Source organism: Thermobia domestica, chromosome 16 (genome assembly GCF_964235325.1).
Source record: "Thermobia domestica chromosome 16, izTheDome1.hap1.1, whole genome shotgun sequence".
In the NCBI taxonomy this organism is placed as follows: Eukaryota; Metazoa; Arthropoda; class Insecta; order Zygentoma; family Lepismatidae; genus Thermobia; species Thermobia domestica.
In genome coordinates this window covers 105,739,468-105,766,740 of record NC_137469.1, presented here as the reverse complement: position 1 = coordinate 105,766,740, position 27,273 = coordinate 105,739,468, and the positions used below count along the sequence as shown (strand labels likewise).

General features: G+C 35.0%; 1 protein-coding gene across 1 annotated transcript in view; it reads right to left on the bottom strand.

Annotated features, from left to right (window-relative positions):
• LOC145672553 (sodium channel protein Nach-like) overlaps positions 1 to 27,273 on the bottom strand; it is a 94,596-nt gene that overhangs the window by 3,165 nt on the left and 64,158 nt on the right. Inside the window, exons 8-9 of the mRNA XM_081741711.1 lie at positions 26,514 to 26,643; positions 11,045 to 11,154 (exon numbers count right to left, since the gene is read on the bottom strand). Of these exons, the coding sequence (XP_081597837.1) occupies positions 11,045 to 11,154; positions 26,514 to 26,643 (240 nt within the window). The remainder of the gene's footprint in view (positions 1 to 11,044; positions 11,155 to 26,513; positions 26,644 to 27,273) is intronic.

Below are 27,273 nucleotides of genomic sequence, written 5' to 3'. Positions count from 1 at the left end.
GAAACAGGCAGCAAGTGGCAGTGAAATCGCGGCCTAAATCGTTCACGTTGGAGTTACCCATCTGTATTGTTTTTTGTTATCTATGTATTTACCCTCCAAATGCCAGTCAGCTGCTTGGAGTATCCGTCAGTCGTTTTGCTACAGCCACAGTGGAAGGTTGTTATGTTGTGCGCTGAAAATGACCTCTCAGTGTTCTGTGGGAGATGTAACTAATGAGGAATGCTATAAATCTACGTATGGTATTTGTGCAAAGGAACTAAAGTATATTTCGGACTTGCAAACAGAAAGTCAGGAGCTGCTTCGTCTGCGAATTGGCTGTGAACCTGTGGAAAAAAAGTGTGCAAGTACCATGAAGTAAGATATTTAGAGCAATATAACCATCTGTTCGGTCGTGTGTGTTGTGACCGAATGAACATTTATAAGAAATCTATTAAAAAGGGATTTCGAAAAATTCTCGTTAAAAACATGCTACAAAAAAAGAAGACTGGTGTTCAGTTAATACCAGGAAAAGCACTTTGTCCCAATTGTTATTCCGCGGTGTTTGCATCCAGTGCAAGTAACCTGGAAGATCAAAACAGAAACAGTGATGTTGAATTTGTTCCCTCAACATCCATCTTAGAAACTTTAGATTCAGCATGTTGTACGTTAGGATTATCGCCACCGTCAAAAATAGGAAAAATTAGTGCCGGGAAAAGGAAATGTAAACTTCAAGGCAAAACGGACCAAGTGTCACAAGCGCTAAGAAGACAATTAGAACTTGCCTTCGAGGAAACTATTGAAGATGAAGGCGACAGCGTACAAGTGTCTTCGGATTACGAAATCCTGATACGTCAATTAAAAGAGAAATGTGCCATTGCTACCAAGGAAGAAAAAGTAAAAATCTTAAGTTTGCTCCCAACAACATGGCCTCGTAAGAAGATTGCAACTGAATTTAATGTGTCAGAACGTCTTGTCAAGATTACTAGGAAACTGGTGAGTGAGCACGGAATTTTACCAGATCTTGGGCACAACCAGGGAGTATCAGTGTCACCAGAGACAACAGAAAAGGTTCTCCATTTTTATGAAGATGATGAATACAGCCGTTTGTGTCCAGGCAAGAAAGATTGTAGACCAGTACGTGCAGGAAGTGTGAGAGTTGAGAAACAGAAACGACTGTTGTTATGTAACCTGAACGCGCTTTACCTGATATTTAAACAGAACCATCCAGAATGCACAGATATTCACAGGGCTAAGTTTTGTGCCATGAAACCTAAATGGTGCATTCTTGCCGATGCTGCGGGTACTCATAGTGTCTGCGTATGTATGTACCACCAAAATATAAAGTTAATGATTGATGGGGCAAAACTAAACGTTGAATACAAGGATCTCCTCGAGTTACTCGTATGTGATATTGACAGCAATGCCTGCATGATGCGAACATGCGAACACTGTCCAGGAAAAGCTGCCCTTCTGTCGATGTTTGATGAAGCCATGGAAAGTGAAATTTTCCCTGACATTATTCAATACAAGCAATGGGTTACAGTTGATAGGACTGAACTGATTACAGTAGTCAAACATGCGGACGAATTTTTTGAAACATTATGTGAGAAACTCGAGGATCTCAAAAAGCATCACTATATTTCCAAGGTTCAAGCACAATACCTAAAACACAAGAAAGACAATCTCAGTGATTCTGAGTGTATAGTTTTGGCTGATTTTGCTGAAAACTATACATTCATCACCCAAGATGCCATACAGTCCTATCATTGGGTAAATCAGCAAGCCACTCTGCATCCTTTTGTCTACTACTACCAACAAGGTGGAGAACAGAAGCACTCTTGTCTCTGCGTAATAAGTGATCATTTAGCGCATAATACTGTGGCAGTTCACGTGTTTCAGTAACATCTTGGGTGATATCAATAAAACGGAGAAGTTACTCATTACGCCCAATTTTGAAGTAGTTACTCGCATTGGTATCAATAAAAAGAGAACGGAGCACTAGTCGTCTCGGCTGACCTCGAAGAAGCCCCGCCCTTTTGAAGTAACCACACCTCTATTCTTGTGCCGAGTAACTACTCCGCGTTTGATATCAATAAAAATCAAAGACTCTTCTGTGATGCTAGTAACTTCTCCAAATTTGTGGAACAAGCTAAATAGGTGACTCCGTGCGAAATATGGCAGAGTATATGATTGTTTTGCTATGTAGCAAAATTTATAAATTGCACAGAAATGTTGCAAATGGAGATTACAAAAAACATAGGTTTATGAAAGAAAATGTAGAGTAGTTAGCACATTTTTTAGGAGAATCAACGGAAATTTGGGGTGATGCACTACGTAATGATGAAAAGATGCGGATTTTCTTGCTTTACGTGAGTGATCCGGGATTCCAGGTCTGAATGTCAGGGGATTCTGTTGTGGCTCAAAGTACTGTGTCTATGACTACTACAAGTGTAATGTATGCTATTATTGCGAAATCTGAAAATTGATTGTTTCCGGAGGTGTGTGTAATATTCAAACAGCAAAGGCAGAGTGGCAAGAACAATATACATTTCCGGGTGCTATCGGAGCACTTGACTATAAACACGTGGCAATAAAGAAACCTAGTATTTTGGAGACGAATACGCTAATAGGAAGAGCTCCTGCGTGGCTAAGCGGATAGCGTACATGCCTTTGGCATGAGAGACCCGCGTTCGATTCCCGGCGGGAGCTCATATGGTTTGGATTCCAAGTTAATCAGTGGGTCCCGTCTCATATAGCCTCGCTACTGAAAAGGACATTAAACTCAAAATCAACTCAACTCAACGCTGATAGGAAGGGTGTATACATGATAATGTATATTTTTTTATGCCAAGGTGAAAGGGGACACGTATGGTGTGGAAAACGCAATCAGATGAACGTGCTTTACGACGTGACTGGCTGTACTATTTAAAAAAGGAAACAAATGGACCAAGTGTCTGATTTCGTTCTTAAAGCCAAACAATCTTGGACAAGACCTTGGACAACACGTGATATGCACTTGTCGTGCTAATCTTGATATTGCTGGATTCCAATCAACATCCATCAGTTCCAAGAGGTTCGTTCCCGTGGTTTCAGTATTACTTTCTTGTTTCCCGTTTTCCTTTTCAAATTTTTTTTTTTTTTTTTTTTTTTTTTTTTGCGCTCGCTCGGATATTAAAGATTCTCTTTTGGATTTGTGTCTCAGTCGTAGATGTATTTGATATTTCCTTGCATTTCACTGTAATTGCCTTCAAAGCTTCGGCTTTCCTTTGTTTACTTTCTGGTAATTGTGACTTTGAAAGTACTACTGGAAACTCTTTTATAATATCCACAAATGCACTTTGATTGAAACTGTCGTTGCTACTTGCCCGTGGTACTTGCCGAAATGACGGCGCGACGGATGGGAGAAATGAGTAACTACTTCTTTTATTGATACGACTCAGTGCTACGTGCAGAGGAAGCGCGAGTAAACGTTCATAAATCTGGAGCAGACTAGACCTGTGTAGTGGCTTGTTTTATTGATACGAAATTGAGGGATAAGATTACTCCAGGTGTAGTTACTCCTATTCTCGAGCAGGACTTCTCAGGAGTAGTTTCTTATTTTTAATGATATCACCCCTTATCAGTCTCATTCGAGAACATTTACCACACGTAGCAAAGATTACATACTTTTCTCCACGTGGTGCGTCCAGCCAGTACAAGAACAAGAAGAACTTTGTTAATCTGTGTCACTATCAAGCAGACTTTGGGCTCGAAGCCGAATGGCATTTCTTTGCTACGTCACACGGCAAAACTGCATGTGATGGTGTTGGTGGGGTGACGAAGAGAGAAGTTGCAAGGGCTAGTTTGCAGAGGCCAGTTACTGATCAAATCCTTACACCTTACGATATGTTTCAGTTTTGTTCAGAACACATCAAGGGGATCACTTATGTCTTTGTTTCCACTGAAGTCGTGTCTCAACATGAAGATGAACTGAAAGAACGATTTGCGAGCTGTCAGTCCATTCCAGGCACAAGAAGCTTCCATCGTTTTACCCCCATTTCTGAACATACCTTACGATGTTATGTTACATCAACAAGTGACGAATTTCAGGACTTTCCTGTTGCCAAATGTGTGTCCGTAACACACTGAGAACTAATTCTGTTTTTTGTACTGCTTTGTTGCTCGGTCAGTACTAATACACTGAATACCATCGTCGTGCACGTGCTTTCTTAACATTGTCGTAACATTGTTCTCCATGTAATATCAGTCATGATTTTTTTGTAATAGTTTATTAACATACAGAGCTACTTTGTGGCTGCAGCAGCAATTTTTAGCAGTTTGCCATCCTGAGATATTAAGCCGCAAAAATGCCATAAAAATGACAAACTCCAACTTTCGAATCCCCACAACTCTGTGGCAACAGTCGTATCATAGCTGTGAATGTTTCTGAAGAATTTGTACATGCACTAGTATTCACACCATAAATTCTGAACCACTACCTTTATGCCATTCCAAAATACAGCCCCTTGAAATGTGCACTTTTCTGTACTTTTTGGTGATTTCATGTATTAGTTTGCAACCCTGAATCTCCACGTGGGCGCACGACTATATATTCTCCGTATACCTTGGTATCTCCTGTACACATTAGTTTTTTTTTTTTTTTTTTTTTTTTTTGATGTTCCTCTGATTAGTAAGTTCTGAGCAAATGTGGTTTTCCTAAACGCTTGCAACTGCAGAAAATGACACGCCGCCGACAACAAAGATGGCCGCCATTGAGGAACAATTGTACCTCCGAAAACGTGACTCGTGTTATTGACCTTCTCATACACAAGGTTCATCACACTCCACTTTTTATAATTTTCGGAGATGGTCGAGCAACCTACTCTGGTCCACTTCATATGGATTAGCCCAGTAGTAGAATATTTTTTTACTTTAAAAGCTCTTTCCATTAAATCACTCTATCTATTTAAAACAATAATAATACTCATAACACTAGACGTATTTTTCGAAAACATTTTAGAATATAAAAGAATGGATTAACTGAAAATATTTCCGTTGCGGAAACTAACTATGCTCTAGCTAACTTTTAAGTCATTCGTATGGTTTTCAATAACACTCAGAAAACAAAACTATATTTTGGAAGCTGATAAATTATTTTACTCTTCGTTTTCATAGATCTTTGCCTTACCGTTTCCAACATTATTTCAAGATCGTCTTCATGTTCTTTGTACTATTGTTTTTTAATATTGTACTGTATATATTTGTTATTAGAAAGACAAAAGTATATTTTAGAATATATTTAAATCTAGTTCTTAAATTTGGTTTTGAAATGTTAAAATTGCATGTTAGCTATTGCTTATATTCGTTGTAGAAATACAAGACTAAGATTTTTAAAAAATATCAAAAGATCGTAGCATGAAGTAGAAAATATTCGAAGTTTATTAATTAAGTTTATATATGAGAAGTCAAGTAGTATATTCAAGGTATATTTTGCACCAAAACTAATAATAATTCATGTAGCACTAATAAATAGTTTGAACTGCTATGATGAAGAACAAAAAACATCTTATATTAGATAGATGGTAACAATTGGCAAGGGAAAAATAGCAAAGTAGCATGGTGCAAAACAGGGATTAAGATATTTAAGGAGTCAGGATTATATTTCAAATATTATACTTAGCAAACAAATAAGAAAGTAAGTTTTGCATAAAACTTCTCCAATCCATATTAAAACGAAAAAATTCTAAGTGATACTAACAAGATTTTACTTTCAAAAGGTAGCAGAAAAATAACGATAAGTTTAACAGATAATACAAGGAAATGGAATCATTAAATCGGAAAAAGACACTTTGCAATTACACATATTGAAATCTTACTTGAGATACAAAACATATTTAAGGGAATTTGGAAAATAATTTTAATATCACTAATAAAAGAATAAGATTCATGTTAAAAGCACCATTAGTAATAGTTACAGTAGTAATAGTACTACTATGACTAGTATTACTAAAAATATAAGGTAGTATTACTAACAGTACCAAGGAGATGCAATAGAACAACAAATGGAGAACTGTTAAGAAATACGGATACATTTTATAATCTGCACCATCTGCTATGATACGAAAGTAACGTTACTCGGACTGTATGGCAGAAGTAAAATGTCCCCGAAATTTATAGGTACTTTATTACCGTGTGCCGTGTGGGCAAATGAAATGTATGTGAACATCTGTATAAGGAGTGTAGGTGCGTATCTAAATAATGTTGAACACAGTTTTCAACTCATGAAAATTATATATGCAGGAATAAATAATGCGATCTCTGAAATGAAAGCAGATATTTATTTTAAAATATCCTGATACTTGAATGAAATGTTAAACAGTCATTCATAATGTTAAAATTATGTTTTTTTCCATGCATACATGTATGTACGTGATATGAATTAGATTAGTCTGAAGTTATATGTAAAAGTTGTGCGCACATATTTGATTCAAATGGAATATTTCCTACATTGATACTCCCCCACTAATGCATTCACATTCAAATTTTGACTTCAGTATATGCAATGTGTAACGGCAGATTAATATTCGTATACTATTTACGATACATACACTACATAAATATCATTTACATCCTCCAGTAAATTTCCTTTGAATTCATTCACATTAATTTTGTTCAAACTGTTATCCATCTCATAGATACATTGCGTATCAAATCGTGTACAAAGGCCAAAGTATTACGTTGATATATTGCAACTACAATGCAGACGGACTTCTATGAATAATATATGTGAGCATAACAAGGCCACCAAAACCGTTTTAAATCTTGTGTACACTACATCCTGTTTTCTAATAGGATTTCTAATGCTAAATATACTAGTGCGCATGCATAAAAGTATAGGAACAAAATAAAGGAGTATAGAAACAACACCAAAATGGCATATTCAAGTCATACGTATCATAATCACCCACATCACATCAGTCACCCAATCTACAAAACACATGCACTTACCCTAAATGAGCTTATTTGCTCTCTCTTATCCAAACCATTTATTAGTTCTGATGCAGTGCTTTGTCATATCTGACAGACCTATGCTCATAGATGACAAGGAATTCCAATATACAATTTAGTTTTCTCGGCATTTACTTTTAAACCCGTGTTCCTACAAGTATTCAATAAGATAAATGCATATCTTTCTATTTCTCTACTGTCATCCAATATTAGATTTAAATCATCAGTATACCCCATCAACCGGTGAATACCATTTAGATCTAAGCCCTGGTTGCTGTCTTTCGTTTTCCCTATACCCTCATCCAGAACAAATATAGTAATAGATATCACATCACCTTCTTTCAGACCATTCTCAACTTGAAATCTCGTGGAAAAGAATTTTTCTGCTTCGACTTTACTTTGAAATTCATTTAAACACATCATAATTAATCTAAATAGATTTTCCGGTATTCCAAATTCTGTATGTTGTGCAAAGTTTTCCTCCTAAAGGAGTCGTAGACCTTTCTAAAATAAATAAATAATTGATGTACTAGGGTATTCTATTCCCATTTCTTTTCGACTATTTGTCAAATTGTAAATATTTGGTCGGTAGTTGAGAGATGTCGCTTAAATCAGCACTGATAATCTCCAGTAACTTCATTTCCTGTGTCATAATGTTTGAGAGCATTTTGTAGGATGCTAACAGCAGACAAGTCCCTCGATAATTATTACAATCAGTTTTATCGCCTTTCTTCTGAATTTGAACAATGATTGTTTCTTTTCATTCTTATGGCAATTCCTCCTTGTTCCAGATAAGAAGAATGAGTTTGTGTCTTGTGCCACAGTTTTACCGCTGTTCCTTAAATTAACTCGTCTACTCCTGAAATTTCTTCTACATCCGAATATTTACATTTCTTTAATTTTTTATATCGATTTCTTCTTTTCGGTTAGGCTCTGAAATATATTATTCAGCTATGTGCATTTCACTTTCTCTACGAACATTAGTTTTTGGTGTGTGTTAAGTAAATCGTCAAATAAATATTTCCATCTATTCAAGATGCTATCTATAAGTGTGAATTCTTCCGGCTTTCTTTAAGATATAAGTGCGATAATGATAGCGTTTCTTAAATATGTTGATGCTCTTATACATGTCCCGAATGTTTTTGATTTACTATTATCTTCAAGTTCATTAATATTAACTTTCAACTTTCAAAAATCATGTTGTAAAAGTGTTGCAATATTCCGTCTGATATCAACGTAATTTTGTGTAGTTATATAGTTCTGATTTTGTAGCCTCTGCAATTTTGCCCGTTTTCTCTTCTTTGTACTCTCTTTATTGATGCCCAATATTAAAAAGCCACCTGAAGATTATTTTATTTTTACCTCCTATTATTTAAATATACATGGTGTCTGTGCAAGTTGTAACGCTCCAAACCCTTTTGCAATTCGACTTACCAATTTTTTAAACCATCCATGGCTAATTATTACAAACTAGGAAGCGAACAAGCAGTGTAATAAGGTGTTTATGCTACGACGTGTTCAGTCAAATTCACGATTGTTAATATTCCAGCCTACTTTCTCAGAATAACAAAGTACATACATTCAATAATAATATTCATCAATAGTAATAATTAATACTAAGTGAAGAAAAGGGTAATCAGAAACAATTTCTGATAAATGTTCAACAATTGATCACAAAAATCTGAAATCTCGCTTAACAACAAGAATAACATATAACTTTATCAACAAACTTTTTTAAAAGCTCAATATAATAAACATAGTCTAAAGAAGCTGTTAACGTTTAACAAAGCTTTATATTATTTGTATAATAATAATATTTTAACGGTAATTCCTTCAACCTTTCTGTTCAATTAACAATACAAAAGCAATTATTTAAAAGTTACAGAATATTCTAAAATTTCATTTGTTATCTACACTACAAGTTCTTTATTGGAGTATTAGCAAATCGTAATCAACAGCGGCAACGCATAAACAAAAAGACCGAAGCCGATCAAAGAATAACTAACAAACAAGCAAAACACAAATTAATTAGCAGAAAAGGCAAACATTCTCGCGATTAGTCTAACTTTACTTGATTTCTTTCAAAAGAAGGAAAAAGTACTAATTAATTGAAATAGAAAAAAAATATGAAAACAACACTTTCAATACTCATCATACACGAAGATAAAAACGGCTATATTTAAAACAAGCTTTTATATTATTATATGTTATTATTATTATTATTACGATTACTTCTGCACCTTACTGCTGAATACAATCCTATTAGCTACTAATAATCAAAGCAAACCTCTTAAATGCAATCTACCGAAGCTATTTAAAACAAGCAACTAATGATTTTAAAAAAATTCGCTAGGTTAAATCGTCCCTAATAGCAAATTAATGAAGTATAAAATATCCCAAAGAAATAGTTTTGAAAATATTCTACTGACTCACCTATTCGTTTGCAGGACCCAATTGGAAAGTAATCATCTGTCTCGCCAAATAAGGAACAAATTAGAGATTTAGCTACTGAATCCGAAACGTCAAGCTGAACTCCAATTTATCCCATACAAAAAGTATCCAAAAGAGACGTTCAGAATTTCCATTACAAACCACGTCGTGCAAATAATCCATTGATAAACTTCATCGTAACGATTGACAGTTCAAACTTTTACGCAATCTAACATTCGCCGTATTCGACATTCCACACACTAGCGGTTCTCGGCTTAGGAAATCCTCGACAGTATCTAACTTCCAAAAAATCAGGTACTGCCCACGAAGCTTCGAGCGCGCTGCCTGTTAAATCACACTTTTGACGTAATATAAGCTTGAGGATACAATAACTTTTTTTCATTTCTCAACAAGGTCTTAATAATACATTTATCGTCAAAGGAATAATAAATTGATTTACACAACATTCAGATCTTATTAATTCCTTTTAGACCTTTATTCATTCTTTCTTTTTTATTAATTTTCTTTTTTTCATAACTGTATTCTCTTCATTCTTCTTAAGCGTAAGATACTACCAAGATTTTCATCTCATTTTCCAAGTCATCAATTCCATACCTAGTGAAACTGGAAAAATTGCCGCAATGTCCATTGTGTTTCCCACACGAGTCTGTGTCACAGGCAATCTTAAATTTTTTTAACAATAATGCATCCTAACGGGTGCCTTGTAACACTCCAATCTAGAAACATTATTTAATTATCGTTCTTTACGTAATATCACGACAATATAAAGTTAAAAATTAGTTTTATCTCTTTATTATGTGTCGGAATTCTCTTGGCGCGTTTTCGTCGGCATACATCTCCAATTATGTTGTATACCCTTTCTATAAGCATGTGTGACTTCAAGCAATTATTTCCAAAGTAAGATAGTTTTCTTTTATGCAGTCATTCTCTCATATTTTCAGACAACTAATATTATTTTATATTTTCTACTTTTAGGCTCTATACATCAACAGGTTGTCTCACATCTGTGAGTGTTCATTTAAAATGGCACTATGTTTTATCTCATTTAAAGCTGCGTAATCTTTTGTAATCGGTGCTTTATTAATTTTTGAGTGACTGAAGATAAACTTCCAACCTCTATTCAGCTTCCAACACCTGCAGAACTACCATGAGAAGTGGAAGAGAGAATGAGAAGTAATATCTTATCCTGATGCACATATGGACATCTTCGCTAGTTTCTATTAATGTTTAAAGTTTGTGTTATCGAGGGAAAAATTTTACCCCGAAGCAAAGGGGAAAAAATGTTAATAAAATTTGTTCATAAACCGAAGTATTCGGAATCCGAGGGATTTTTAAATCATTAGTCCATTACACTTGATGCCTTTTATTCGTTTGTAATAAAAGAATATCTTCCAATATTATGCATCAATCTTTACGTTTTGCTTTGTTTTTTTACCATTCCTGAATTGTACTTTTCTACTCATTCTCCAAGATTTGTCTACTGATTTCTCTTCCACTTACAAAAAAATTAGTAAAATTAGGAACAATAAGAGTAATTTCAAGCTACTTATACTACACAGTTTTTCCTGTTCCTACTAGAAGAGAAATCGTAAACAGGATATTATTATTATATTAATAACATACTCACCCACTAGCTGATACCATGGAAAAGAAATTACTGTTTTATAATGTTCTCCTCCATGTCGTTTAAAGTACACCTGAAAGTATCCACTAGCTGTTGTGGATTCTACTGTATTCCTGAAAGAGATACAAGAGGTGCGATAAGAAATGAAACAAATTATAAATTTAGAAGTTATTGCGTTTTACTCAAGAGAACATGTAATATTTAATGTCTGAACGCTAAAACGTTTTACGTAATAAATTCACTAAGACACACATATAAAATTCATACTCTCAACCAAAGAAGGAAAATTCAGGTGTTAGGAAGACGGTAGATTTTTCTCACTTGAAGAGATTTATGGAGATAAATTATATTAATGTGTATGTTATGAGGTGTTACAAGGACGTAAGGACGAATTCAACAAAAGGTTGTTTCTTAAAAAAAATACGTTTTGAATGATCAAAATGATTATCCATCTATTTTGAAATTGTATTTTCTAAGAAGAATAGGAGCAATTTTCACTAAATCTATACTTAGGAATGAGAACTGTCTGCAGAATAGTTTGATGTTACACCTGGAACACTCCAAATGAAATTAAAGAGCGTTCATATTGCACGTTGCTTTAAGAGAGTTCATACTTAGTACCCGGAATGCCTTGAATTAATATTACTACAAACGCTACTCTAAACATCGTGAAGAATATAAAGCTTAATGGATCTAGGTATAACATTTTTCAATTGTTTAATAATTTATCTGTAGTGTAATGCTTGCTATAAATTCATTTCTGTTTGTAATACTTTACTTTCTTAATAATAAGAGCAATAACATAGATTACACGAAAACCCTATGACAATTCTCAACGATCATATGATACGAACTTAGTGCAAATTTTTCTAGATCCTATACCCCATTTTCCTCTCTCTTCTTGTAAATAATCAGAACTAGTAATATAAAACCTAATTACATATGGCAACACCAAAATCGCATTTTATACTAGAACATGCGTGAAAGAAGAATTTCCGCCAAACTAAGAGCTATTTAAACTTAGAAAAGAAGGAGTTATTTATGCATATTTCCAATTTTTCCATTTCAATATTTAGACAAAAAGTTCTTAGTTCACAACAATAAAAAAACAGTTATTTTAAATTTACAGTCCTCAGATCTAATGACATTTTCAAAATGGTTGATAATAGGGATGGCTCTTTTCGAAAAATCTGTTTTTCGATTTTCAGAAATTTAATTTTCCTTTTTCTCGTTTTTCGCTTTTTCGAAAGAAATCGTTTTTCGTTTTCTCGAAAAAAAATCGTTTTTAGTTTTTCCGAAACAATTTTGGTTTCTCTTTTTTCGAAAAAAAAAATCGTTTTCTTTTCTCGATGATCTTCCGTACCTCGAAAAGTTTTCGGAATTCGTGGAATGGTAACGTGGGAGGAAATGGGAATACCCAGGGAAAATTCACGGACACAATGTTGTCTGCCACGAACTTACTTGACCTGGGATCCCATGCACGAAAGGTAAGCGTTCTAAGATTGAGCTACCGTGCCCCCTTGGATTTGTATTTAATGAAAGGATCGTGTATAATGTCTACTATTGACGAAACTCATCCAATCACGACCAAAATTAGAATGACTATTTACTGCGATGTATTTAATACGCACGTTAAATATTATGGTGTTTAGGACTTTGGTTTCAGAGTTATTGCTAATCAAATTTGTGTTTTAAGTTAGTGATATCAAGAAATTTCACTAAGACACATTTGATAAAACTCAAATGATCTTGATGAAAGTTGGTAAGATAATAAATATTGACGACGTGTATGCATGCAAGCTCAGCATGAAATATTATGGTGTACAGACTTTTTGTTCCTGAGTTATTAGCTATCAATGTTAGGTTTGGAACCAGTGAAATCAAGAAACTTCATTAAAGCTCGAAAGATGGAACACATCCAATTTTTACCAAACTTGGCAAGGTGATAGATCTTGACGAGCTTAGTAACTATAAAGGTAACCAAGAAAGATCTGTCGCTTTTTCACCCAACACCGTCGAACATCGATATGTAACCCAAGACGTACCTGGAAGATCAAATAGTCTCCATCAGCATCGATGACCTTCTGCCAACGTTTTAGAAGGGCATGTATTACATCGCGGTAGAACTTGGTGGGCCCTGAAGTGAAGAAGGAATCAAATGCATCTTCCACCTCTACTAGGGATTTGAATGGCATTCTATAAGCTTATTGTCCAAGGAATGAAACAGGTGATAATCGGACAGTGCAATATCCGGGGAGTATGGCGGATGCACGAGTGTTTCCCATCCAAAATGTAGAATGGTGTCCCGGGTCATCCACGCGGGGCTTAGCGTTGTCCTGTAACAGGAGGACTCCTTTGCGATACAGAAGTGCTGGCTCCAGAGATTTGTGATTTCTTTTGAACACGACTCAGATGCGGACAGTACACAGTTGCATTGATGCTCTGACTAGCTGGTAGCAGTATTTTCTTTCTCAAAATACTGTCCAGAGAATTTGGACCTGAACTTAGTAAAATCAAGAAATTTCATTAAAACGCGTTAAACGCATCCGATATTGGCCAAACTTGATAGACCATAGACTTTAACGAGTCTGGTATGCGTGCGAGCTCAGCACGAAATATTGTGATGTACAGACCTTTGGTTCTCGATTCTTGAGGGATATAAATTAGAAATAATAATTCACAAAGGTAAACAGTGTATAATTTATATTTTAGAGAATATTAAAATATAATTATTTACTAATAATCATTATCAATGCGTTATCGACAATATATTTTATAATGTAAAAAAAGACTAATAAATTACGAAGTAGAGGGACCCTGTATAAACTGATCGTGATAGTATCAGGCAACTCTGTAATAAATTGACTTTTAACAATTGGTTTTAGCTAAATGTGAAAGACGAAGTGATTATATGTATTGATACTGATTCTAAAGACTCCTCACTAAGTCTCCCCATTCATTTCTCTTATTTTCTATAACTAACTAAGTCAGTGTCAAAAACAAATTCATTGCTTTCAAAAATAGGCAATTAAATACTAACAAAATATTATTGAGTAGTTTATTTGTTCTAAAGATGTTTTACATACGGCAGAACAGAGAACTAAGTATCTGACTATAATAGTCTCATCAAACGAGAATTCAAATTTTAAACAGCTGGGTCTTCGTTTTCGTATGTTTTCACTGCTACTAACTTCAGTAGAACTACTAAGATGAAATTTTTTTTATTTTGTTGTTTGATAAAGTTCAGCGTCCCTTTTCAGTATCGAACAAGACTATACAATACGTAGACCTACATTTTAAAGTGGACTTCGAACCACCGTAACACGTTCAGTGTTTCCCCACTCGGGACCCTGTGCATCAAAGGAGTACGCCACTAGACCAATGGACAGGGCTTGAAATCTTTTCTTGGGATTATGAAATTATATAGACCTATATAAAAGAAGCGTTTGTAGCTTCCCAGTATCTCTCTCATTCTATAAGAATCAACATTGTAACCGGGGATTTAGTAAGTATTTATCACTTTCCGTTGCATTAAACTTAGAGATGGAAACTACCATTGTGGCACAGAACCCATATCAGAAACTGCTCCCGCTTATCGTTTTTTCTTCACTATGAGACTGGAAATGGTAGCTTCTCACCAATTCCGGTTTACATAGAGGGATAACGATCGAGATGATAATCTTCGAATTCTGGATTAAAATAATAATAATAGTAAAATCATATCTCCTTATCTCATAATTTTTGCTCTATAATGGTCACTATTGAAATTTGAAGTGACAGTAAATTTCTACCAGAGGATAAAACTTGAAGATAGTCTATTCCCAAGGTACTGAATTCATGCTTCTCGCTAACTATTACGATGCTTTCTGTATGGTGCTCAATACTAAAAACCGGGAGTTGTGATCAGGGGCGAATCCAGGACGGACTTCTGGGGGTGGCGCTGGGTTGTAATACTGCTACTTAGAGCTACTTTTAAGAGCTCCAAACTCTAGGATGGGTTTTATTTATATATAAAATAAGAAAGTGTCCTTCTGGGGGGCGATTGCCCCGATCGCCGCGCTGGATCCGCCTCTGGTTGTGATACATTTCTCCTACTTCCTGTTTTTGTCGTGAAACAAGTGAGTTTCGTTCCACAGTGGAAAACTCCGGTAGACTTCCAATCTATGCGAATTGAATATTCAAACTTCAGTAACAAATAGCACAACTAAAACTCCTGGTTGAAATATATTAATAAGATCAAAGATAGAATCTGTTCCTCGGATGCTGAATACGTATCAAAAAGCCATTTTTAGCTATCACTTATCGTTTTTGTTCTATAGCGATAAAGATTGAAAGCAAGAATGGCTAATTTGAAGCACTTCCGGCTCGCATAGAGGGTTAAGGGAAGACATTAAATCTATTCTTAGGATGCTGAATCGATTTCAGATAACTTCTGCATATCTTTTTATAGTTTTTATCTATGAATATAAGTATTGGAACCGAAAGTAGTAGTAAATTGCAAACATTTCTGGTTACAAAAGAGTGATACAGGTTATGACGATATGTTGTCTTAAAACCCTGAATTGATTCCAGAAAATTGCTTGTCGCTATCTAATACAATTTTTGTTTTATCGCGACAAGTGTTAAAACCGAAAATGATTAATTTGAACACTTTCGGTTCAAATAAAGTGTTAACCAAGAAGGGGAATCTATTCTTGGTACACTGGATTGATTTTAGAAAATGCATCTCGATATCTCTCACCGATTTTGCTCTATGGAAATTATTATTACCTACTGTAAAATCAAAAATAGTAATAAACTTCAACCATTTCTGACTTTATGGAGTGTTGCAAATTGTAATGGTATTTCCTCTTGAGACCCTGAATCGATTGTAGGTGAACTACTTCCCACTATCTATTGCAAATTTTATTCTGTGGCGATAAATGTTGAAACTTGTGATCGTTAATTTGAACCACTTCTGGTGTGAAAGAAGGTCAAGAGAGAAGATGGAACTTATTCTTAGCACCCTTAGTAGATCGCGAAAAACCGCATCACAATTTCTCTTAGCTTTCGCTTTATAAAAATCAGTATTGGAACCAATATACTAGTAAATTCAGCCACTTTCGGTTTCGATAGTATTGTGGGCTGTGATGATATAGTTTATATGCTCTTGAAACACTGTATCGATTCGATTGAAAAGAAAAACACTTGTGACTATCTATTACTATTTTTGGTCTATGTCGATTAATGTTGAAACCGAAAACGGTTAACTTGAACAACTTCCGATTTGAATAGAAGATTAATGGAAAAGATAGAGCTATTTTTTGGAAGCTGAATCGGTTGCAAAAATCTACATCTCGGTATCTCGTAATTCAGTATTGCAACCTGAAATAATAGTAAATATAAACAATTTTTGGTTTTGATTGAGTGTTGTAGATAGCTATATGTTGTCTTAAGACACTAGATTGTTTGTAAAAAATCGCTTCTCGCTATTACCCTTTTCGTTCTATACTGATAAAAGTTGAAACCAAAAAATAGTATTTGAACCATTTACGGCTTGAATGAAGGGTTAATGGAAGAGATGGAATCTATTTTTGGGGCTCTAAATTGACCACAAGAAACGAATTCTCAATATCTGTTACTGTTTTTGCTCTGATACCTGTCGACAGACAGACGGACAAAGCCATTCTAAAGACTTCCGACACTTATGCATAGTTTAAGCTGGAAGTGTAATAAGGGCGAACATTGAATATATCGTCCCTTTCCGGCATTAATGCAGTAAGCGACATTTTGAAAATTTTACAGGAGAGCCGAAAATCTGAAATTTTGATGGTTTTTCTTGAATAACTTTTTTGTTTTCTGGACTATTTTCGTAAGAAAAATACAGCTAATATAATTAAACAAGCTCCGTCAAATAGGACAGTGACGTATATAATAGCCTAAAAATATTCACTTATTTTGGCGCTTAATTCATTTTTGCTTACAAAACTTTTAACAAATCAATGCTTCAAACGACATTCATTCAAATGTACTAATGCATTAAGGCACACGGTGTCATAGTGAGATTGCGTTAAGCGACATTTAGGGTTAATTGAAGAATGTTAGTTGTATACCGATCGGTAAAATATTGAACGCTTCTTGAAATAATGCTGCTAAAAATAAATTTGGCAAGAAAAATGCTTTGACTTACCTCTCCTTTATATATAAAATTAATCTAATCTTCTGAATAGTTAAGTTAATAATAACTGACACAATTATTTAGGTTTCTCATTTATTTTTAGCGTTTTTTTTTAATTTATTAAAACTTAGAATATTGCAAATTATTACTGATTTGTTAAGCTTACTGATAACAATGTAAATGTGCATCATACATTTACTAAATAAATGCAAATTGCCGAAACTTCACAAAACTGTAACTTTATCAATGTTTAACTATTGCAAGAAAAAATGGATTCGTTGTAAGTTTTTGGATTTTTCAAGTTCATATTTCAACATGGCCAAAATATTTCTATTTTTGTTTTGACCGGCACAGTTATCGCAATACAGGATTACAGTTGAAACATTACCTCGTTCGTCCACTACATCTATATATCTCGAAAAGATAGAAGCGATTTCACTCTAACCTCGTTTACCTTCGCTCTCACCCCATACATAATTGTTCCGCTTTTTGATTCATATATCGAGAGATTGTATACGGAATACTTTTGTCTGTAGTACAAAAGCATGGAATCGCCATGAGATACGCTCAAAACTTTCTGCAAATCGGAACTCGTAACAAGTGTTCCTTCCTCACTACCACTCACTCTACTGTTTTTTGAAACGAGCCGTAGTTGTTTGTTCATCTTCAATATGTCGCGTGTAATCAGTCTTCTCTTCTTGGGTTACGTCTGTCTTGTTGGTAAAGGCGATACATTTCTGGCACTTGTTCTTTTCGTGTCTATGAAACCCAAGGTTGAATTTTGAGTTAAATATATAGCGAAAAACTCTTTCATTCACAGGAATATTTCATTCTTCGTTCATTCCACGTGAGTAAATCGTATAGAGATATGTGACTTTTTCAGATCCTCGGGAATATATAGTCGTGTTGTTTCATTTCTACAGTAGTGGGAAGGCACTATAGGAAGTCTTTGAATGAATTCAAAAACGAGCTTCACATCTTGCTCGGATGTCGAATTGGGGCGAACTGAGTGGCGTCCTCGACCATCAGGTTTTGCTGAGCCTTCAGTGGATTGTGTAACAGTGTAATTCACAAACCTTTGTGAGGTATCTAATGTTGAGAGCAAGAATTGAAGACAAACTCTTCTATAGCCTTCACCTTCGTTAATAAAATACTGAAAAGTGATGACCGGGCTCTCACCATGAATCTTCCTTCTTTTCACTGGAACTTGTCTGGTTGCTCTTAAGATCCAATTCCTTTGATCATTCGGTTTTAAAGACCAAAAATGTCTTTAAAGGATTGGCGCCTGTCTTTCGTAATATCAGAACATTTATTTAGGCAAGACTTGCATTTGTTTGGTTGTACAGTATTTGTTTCTTCTCCATTCTTTCTTGCCTGTTTTTGTTGTAAGCTTGGCGACTTTGCTTTAATCTTTTTTTCTCTTTTTGAATAGTTTTCTTTTTAATTCTCAATCCCTTTTCCCCTACGATGTTCTTTTCTGGTGTAAAAGTAATCTTTCTACTTACAATCTTCCTCCGTTTCCTACCACTGCTTTCCTCATTGCAACCATCACCTGAATTTAACTATCCAGCTGAATTTCCTGAAACCCTTTTTCTCTTAACATATAATATACCTAGGTATATTCATCTGATGAGGTTGGTGTTTTGTCTAACCAATCTATTGAGTTTTCAGAAGGACAAGCCTGGTTAAATATGATATCATCGTCAGAGAAATAGTCTAAATAGCTCAGTCACAAATTAGTTCTTTTTCTCAAGTTTCGTTTCTCAGCGGAATAATGTTCATCTCTTTCTCGATTCTTTTCTAAAGTTCCCTCTTCATTCGGTTTTAGGGTATCTTCCTCTACTGCTGTCTCCTGATGTTTGGGTTTTTCTTCCCTTCTCCAGTCTTCTCCTCATCCTGGTTTAGTGTCTCTTCCACTGTACTCTCTTGTGAAGCTGGTTTAAGTTTTTCTTCTCTTCTTCAGCCTTCTTCTTGTCCGACTTTAGGGTATCTTCCACTGCTATTTCTTCTTATGGTTGTTTGGATTTTCCTTTCCTTCTTCAGCCTTGTTAATATCCGGTTTCTAGAGTATCTTCTACAGCTACTTTCTTCTGATGCTTGTTTGGGTTTTCCTTCCCTTTTTCAGCCTTGTTCTCATCCAGGTTTAGTGTATCTTCCACTGCTGCTCTCTTCTGATGCTTGTTTGGGTTTTCCTTCCTTTCTTCAGCAACAATTTTCATGATCTCACTCTTCAAACAATTAACTATATGGGAATATGTCCCGTTTGGTACCCTCGGTTTCATGACTTGTTTTTCAACTTGCTGTTTGGTTAGATTTAAAATCTGCCTCCCACGGGAAAACTAAAAGCAGAAAATAGAAAAAAAAAGAACCGACCTAAAATGTGATAAAGTAATATTTTTGTAAGTGGAGTGCAAAGTAATAGTTTTAAAAGCTTTGACTAATAGTACCTCCTGTCTACTAAATAAATCTGACTTTTGAAGTTGGCAGGAATCCTTAAATAAATTAGGTAGCTTTGATTTCCATTGACCTAAAAGGTCAGCTATAAGTATTAGCACGTGATAGTGTAAGTCGAAGCTTTAGGAAAATATTACTCTGCTATTTTTATCACGCTCTTTGAAATCGGTTTAATTTTTATATAATTAACATTGACAATTTGTTACCTGGCCGGACGGGTAAGGGCAACTTGCCTGCCTGCCAAACAGCATTGGATAGGTTGAACGTGAACACGAACCTTGTTCTAGGCAGTCATCCAAACTGAAGATCTCCGTGATATTTTTCAGTTTTAACAGGCGAATGCCGGGACGGCACTTCTGTAAGGCCAGAGCCGTTGACTTTCCACATCCTTGCCCTCTACTCTTCTCCGGCCTGACCTTAGTTTCCTCAAGGCCACAACTAATTGACATTGCTAATTAGTTACTAAAAGAAACCTTTCTTAACAGCTAGATTTTATATGCACAGAACGATCATTACAATAGGAATAACCACCATCAAATATCGATAACACGTAACTTCCACGTCATGAGCAGGTAACATAGAAGACGCGCACGGCTACCGTACATAGTAGAATGCAGCTGATGCCCGTTATGGGCAAACAAAATTATGTGAGTAAATTCTGACTAGTGCAAACTGTTGGGGGACAAATGACTGTTGCCAGTACACCTGAGACAGTCATACTTGTGGGATGTTCAAACGCTACGGTGTCAAGATTTTACCAACAGTGCTTATGACGGTCAGTCATCCGCCAAGCGATCACACTTGGATCAGGTACGTGCGGTGGGAAGAAAATGAACAACGAATAGCACTATGGTATTTCACGTATATAAATGGCGTATATAAATGGAGGAATTGACGCACCAGTACAATGTGGGCCAATAAATCCTACAACAAATTTCAACCATGACCATGTGACATACATCGGTTAGGGTAACAGCTGTAGACCAACACTATTAGGCCCTACAATAACAAAGAAATAACATACAGCTGACATGAACAAAAGCAAAGGGATCATTGGACTATGGATCAATGAAAGAATGTTATCTGAAACCGCTTTTCACTGAACCATGTCGATGATATTGTTGGAAACAGCATGAGTATACGTCTCCGAGTAGCAGCATGGTAATTCAATAGGGCGGTGGCGGTGCTGTTTATTGTCTGGGTCTGGGAAGTGACACACAAGTATTTCTTACTCGATTAAACTTTTCATGGCCCATACCTCCAAGTCCAAGAGAGCAGCGCCATATTCTAGCAGGAGAACGGAAGGTGTCATCGGGCTGCGTTTTTTACATAATGGTTGGAGGAACATGAAAATGGGTTTTCAATACTACCCTGATATCCAAAATTGCCAGACTTAACCCTACTAAGCATGTATGGAACATGCTGTGATGTTATGTGCAATGTGCTGCACATCGTTCAAATGTGCACCACTTGCAGGAACTGCTGCAGCATAGATGGCTTGGACTGAGCCTGCAGAATACAAGGAGTATACCTTGAGTAATCTATTCATAAGCGTTTGAATGCTTTGATTACCCAGAATGAACACTCTATTAGATAAGTGTCCCTAATGTAGTGATCGCTTAGTCTTAGTGTATAAAATAATCATTCCTAATAACTTGTCAACAATAGGAATATTTTATATAACATGTTTACTGAATTTTAACGACTCTTTCACAATTCCGTAAGCTGAACAGTGTTACCTAATGCAAAAAGCTGCGCTGAAATAAGAATTTTCGAAGATATAGTGGACAAACATAAATACATGCACACATAGAGGCATCCTAAAAAAATGAACTATTGAAGTCCTACGTTATTTTCAGTGTGTGAAACCGGGATATTGTTCTTCACATTTCCATTTAAGTGATAGGATGTTTAAAAAACACTTTTTGTGATTGTTCAATTTTACCTTGACTTTTGTACACAGAAAGTTTATTAAACACTGAAAAACATGTTCACGAAACTTTGATAATCGTTCATTAAGCGGAAAAATGTCCGGCTTTTCAACGACATTTTAAACGTTTTAAAGGCAAAGTTTAAACTTCTAAAACCCATTGATATTCTTTAAAAAATCTTCAGTCCATTACGGTGAATATCAACCCATGTATGTTGATAGTAGTTCCCCGAGATCATAGGCGTACGATCCTAGCAGGAAAGTCTAGGATGGATACGGTCATTTGCGGTTATGGAATGCTCCATCAAAGGGGTCCTTGTATAATTGACATACTAAAGTTAACTGTAAAACAATGAATAAATAATTTCTAATAGTTCTTCATATAAACTTACTCAATAGGAAAAACAAAATCTCAGTTTAAATGTATATTTCTGACTTTAATGAAAATATTTGTGGAAGTGGATGCAACTGGTAGAGATTAATGTCAAAAAATCATAATTATTTTCATGAATTTTGATTTTCCTATGGATTTTCTAGACTTTGGTTTAGGTAAGGATTATGCCCCCTTAGGCCCGCTATTTGCACCTAAGCTACACCTATTTACACCTAAGCTACACTGCTCGACAACAATTACCATCGTTAGGCTTATATTCACACAATGCCGTTGCATGTACTGTCTGCGAATAGTTTGTTGTTTAGGATTTAATTCAACTCGCAGAATCGTTGTTGTGCTAAGGTTAAGTAAACATAAATTTGCTTTCCTCCACCTATTGTTTGAAAAGGACGCATGTGTACAATAATTTTACCATTCTCCCTGAAACCATTAAAATAGCACCGACTATTTAATACTCAGCAGGTCCACTATGGAATTTCTGTTCCTATTTTATTGACAAGTTTTGAAATTATTATATTTATTATAAATGAAAACGAAATTATTGATTTTAGCCTACTATTTAGTGATATAATGTTATAAAATTGATATCTGAAACCATATAGTAAAGGGAACGGAAACAATCATTGTGAAAACTTGCTAAAAGTTGCTTCAAACCTTACCATTATTTTCCTCTTGCATGGTCAATACAATTGTCACTTTCAGTCTACTGCGAAAAATGTATTAAATGCCAAGCGTAGAACCTCTTAGCTAATTCCCCCTTACTTGCTCGCAACACACTATTTTTTCCCAATAGGCGCTCTGAAGTTGTATAAATTGGAAGCTTGTGCAGCTTCGGAAGTTTTCGCCGAAGAATTCTGCACCAAAATATGAAACCTTAGAATGTATTATACGACGTTACAAACTGTTATTGCAAGTAAAATAGCAGTAAGTAGCTATAACAATATTACCGTTTACTTCAGAAGTGAGGCTGAGAGCCTCTTACGTATATTTTTAAGATAGCAAAATTGCTGTAAGGAAAAGTATTTGTTCTTAGCAGGTAAATAGAACTGCAACAAATACTGGAAATCATTGATATCATTACATCAAAATTGTTTCAAGCGACTCAGAACCAACTTCAATCTGTCGCTTACTACGTTTTTGCCATGAAATACTGTAATAATCATGTTCATACCACATTTATTTGCTCAATTTCGAAAAAATGTCACTTACTGCGTTAATGCCGGAAAGGGATGATATTCTCTCTCAATATTACAGTTTTTGTTCTGTGGTGATCAACAATGTAAGAGAAAGAGATGGATCTCTACAACTTCTGGATTAAATAAAAGTCAAATGGATTAGATAAATCTATTCGTGTTGCAAACTGCGCTTCTCGCTATTTCTTACCGCTCTTGCTCTGATGCCTGTATACAGACGAACGGATGGATAGACAGACAGGTGAATATTGCCGTTCTATAACACTTCCTATACGTATGTATAGCATACTATAGTTTGGAAATTCTAAGAAATGAAATGGTTTTACGAAAGTTATCCGTTTTCCGTTTTCGAAAAACTTTTCGTTTTCCGTTTATCGAAGAAAATTTCGTTTTTCGTTCTCCGAAAAATTTTCGTTTTTCTTTTTTCGAAACTTTTTCGTTTTTCTTTTCCAAATTCTTTTTCCGTTTTCTCAAAAAAAAATCGTATTTCGTTTTTCGTTTTCCGATTTCCGATTTTTCGAAAAAAAATTATTCTGTTTTTTCGATTTTTTTTCGTTTTTCGATTTTCGAAAATTTTCGTTTCTCGTTTTCTCGAAAAAATTTTCGTTTTTTCAAAAAAATTGTTTTCCGTTTCTCGAAAAATTTTCGTTTTTCATTTTTTGAAAAAGTATTTATCGAAAATATGTGGCCATCCCTAGTTCTTCTACTTTACAAGTAGTGCTTGCGTTATGTACTTCAAAGGAACATTTGAAGTTTCATAACTAATTCCAACCTGCCTGAAATATGAAACTGATAGAAGCTCATTTAGCAGCAAACTTTAAATATCTGTTCCTGCTGTAATATGAATTTCTGTTCCTAAAGTAGTAGTTCTAGTAGTAGATGAAAAATATTTTCTTATAATCAATTTGAAATTAGGTAACTGATTTTTCTATCTAGAGATGAAAAATATATTTTAGATATTTCGAGGTCAGACGCAATCACCAATCCAAAAATGATGGTCGCCAGTATCTCTCACGTACTGTACAAATTATGAGAGATCTCCCCCACGGCCTTTAGTTTGACAAAGAAAGATATTACATCAGGGCATAAAATTTCAAAATCACACAATTAGATTCAGGATAATCAATTTTGAATTGGACAGTTCATATACATGTTAAAGAATATTTTACTTTAAGAACGTTTATGTAACGTTCTTTGTCTGCACTGAAGTGCCAGTTGTCGATTGCAGTTTTCTGATCGAAGTCCTTAAGTGAATGGTCACTGATGGAAATTGTTTACAAATCATCCAGTGTGTCAGTCTTCACTGAATTCCTGTAAGCAGTCTTAACTCTGTTGAGACTGCTGAAGCCTGTCTCAAATGAAGCAGTACTCAAAGGTAAAACTGCACAAAATGACAATTACTTCATTTTCCATGTCCGTTGTGGAGATTTTAATTTTTGTGTTTTCTCTCACTCAGTGACAGTTATTTCCGTGCGAAACAGAAACTGCGCAGCTCTGTGAGTTTAGGCAGAAATCATTCCTACTGAACATTGGTCGCCAGCTCTAACTTTGTACTCGCCTAGGCGACCGGAAATTTTGGGCTCTGTTTTAGACAATACTAATGTTGATCTTAGCAAAACAAACAACGATAACAACAAGCCAGTTTCCACCACTTAAGCTTTCAATTAAATTATCTAAAGCCATTCTAAAAAAATAATCGAAACAATCTGCCTGGATTTCACAAAATGTTCATGAGTGTCTCATGTTGTTAAGTTCGTTTAATAGTTACATAAATCTATTCAGAAGAAATTTTAAAAACTAATAGTTACATACGACATAAGTAACGAAAAGAAAGTTGAAAGCTAAAATTCGCGTTATTTTATTTTAGAAAATATTTTGAAAGAGAAGTACTTGTGCCAGAACTCCGTTTGGTAGTTTCTCTTAATACTATCACTGAATAATAATGTACCTTAGTACAATTATCGGGCTTTCTGATGCATTTGTCCTTTTTTACGAGAAGTTTAAGTGGGTTTCTATTTATTTAAAAAAAACTATAATGTGTATTTTTTCTCAGTGTTTGTGTGTGGTACAGTAATCATAAGTACAGCCAAGTAATGTATATGCTATAAAGACTACCAACTTCAAACTAAAAGATACACAAAATTGAAAATTATAAAACTCTCCCATAAGTGTATTCCGATGAAATGTCATTAAATTATCAAAAAATGATTTTTTCACGCCTCCAAACTGTGTTTTTAAAGCATTGCAGGTATTATAGTACAGCTTTGTCCGAATTTCTGTTTAATGACAGGTATCAGAACATACGCAATCATAGATAGCGAGAAACGGGCTCCCTTGGAATCGAATCAACGTCCCATTAACAGGTTCCATCTCCTTCATTATTCCTCAATTCGAACCGAAAGGATGAAATTCTACAAATTTCCAATTTCAACCATATTCACCATAATGAACAAAAAAACGGCAATAGATAGCGAAAAACAGTGTTTTGATATGGACTCAATACAACAAGAATAGGTTTTATTTCCTACTTTAATCATCTACAGCAATTGGGAGCTGTAGAAATGTATAACCACTTCCGGTTTCAATATTTATTTCCATAGAGAAAAGGTCGGTAATGGTAGGCGACAAATTCTACATACAGAATGAACCTGAAAGATGTGCACAAACTCCGGAGATGATTCGTGACATCAAAAGAAGACAAAGGGTTCGCTTGTATCTTGCTGAATTCCGCGTCGTGTACAGGTGACAGGAGTTCGAACTCGGAATCAACAATCGAATCCTGTTCATTCGAATGTAACAGAAAGATACGTGCAAACTACAGGAAGTGGTTCGTGACATCAAAGCTAGTTAAATGGGGCTATGAACATCAGCAGAATGGTATATTAGGCAGTTGCGCAGACAGAGATAATTTGTATATATACAAAGAATAAATTTAATCTCAACTTTTTTACTGAAACCGACAATATTAAAAACTACTAAAAGTTCCGGTTTCATTATTGATTCATATATGCTAATCATTGTAAAGATAATGAGAAATTGCTTTTGATATGGATTCAGCGTGTGAACAACAAGTTTCATCTCGGACGTTATCATATTATCGCAATCAGAAGTTACAGATCTATTACTTCCAGTTTAATTATTGAATTTGCATAGTCTATACTACCTTCACACTATGAAATTAAATTGAGTTGTCTTGTATGTATTCCATGAAAATATGTTTGACTCTTGGTTATGCTTATAATCGTAAAGTTTACAAACTTTATATTGAATTTATATAAAATGAGCAAAACTGTTTCCGGAACATGTTTCTGTCAGAACAAATATCCATTTACAATATTACTTACGCATCATCGTAAGAATATGTTGTTTGATAGGAAGTAATGGTGCAAGATCTGTAGCAACTGCAATTTAAGGAATTCTCGGCGTTATTGAAGCCTTTTACATCATCAGGTACCCGGCTAAATCGCAAACCAGCTGCAAGAAACATAAAACCAGCTAGTCGTTTGAAATAGATGCATTTTGAAATAATTCTTATTCAATAAATAAATTAATACTAAAATACGTATTTTAGGAACTATTAGATCAATCAGTTACTACTGGCCGATATACGATATGAGTGTCCGCTTACAATGACAAAAAAGCTGAGAGAAACACAATGACGAAAGGAAAGGACGGTATACCTATATTATAGGAAAATGTTGTAAGTTAGTGCTGGTAGTATATAAGTAGTTACAGATCCAAAAGTATCTGCAATATTATTAATTAAGCGTTCGATGTCCTCGTTGCCTGTTACCATTCTCCATAGGTGTAGCCACAATGTTTCGTGGGGGTGTGCACAAACGAAATAGAAACAAGTACTTTCATATCGGAATGAATAAAGTATATCTTTTCATATGAATGTGCAAAAACGTACTTAAAACTAACTTTAAAATTCTCACATACTCTCTTTATTGGGTTTAGATAAACGATCACTCAACTCGTAAAACCTTATCTTACGTCTTCAGTCATCACCGGCCTATGTTGCACTTTCCTGATGGCACTGGAGTCGTATTAAAGCATTATGGCTCCATTGCAGCAGTTTCGTCCATGCAATCCGATCCCGTA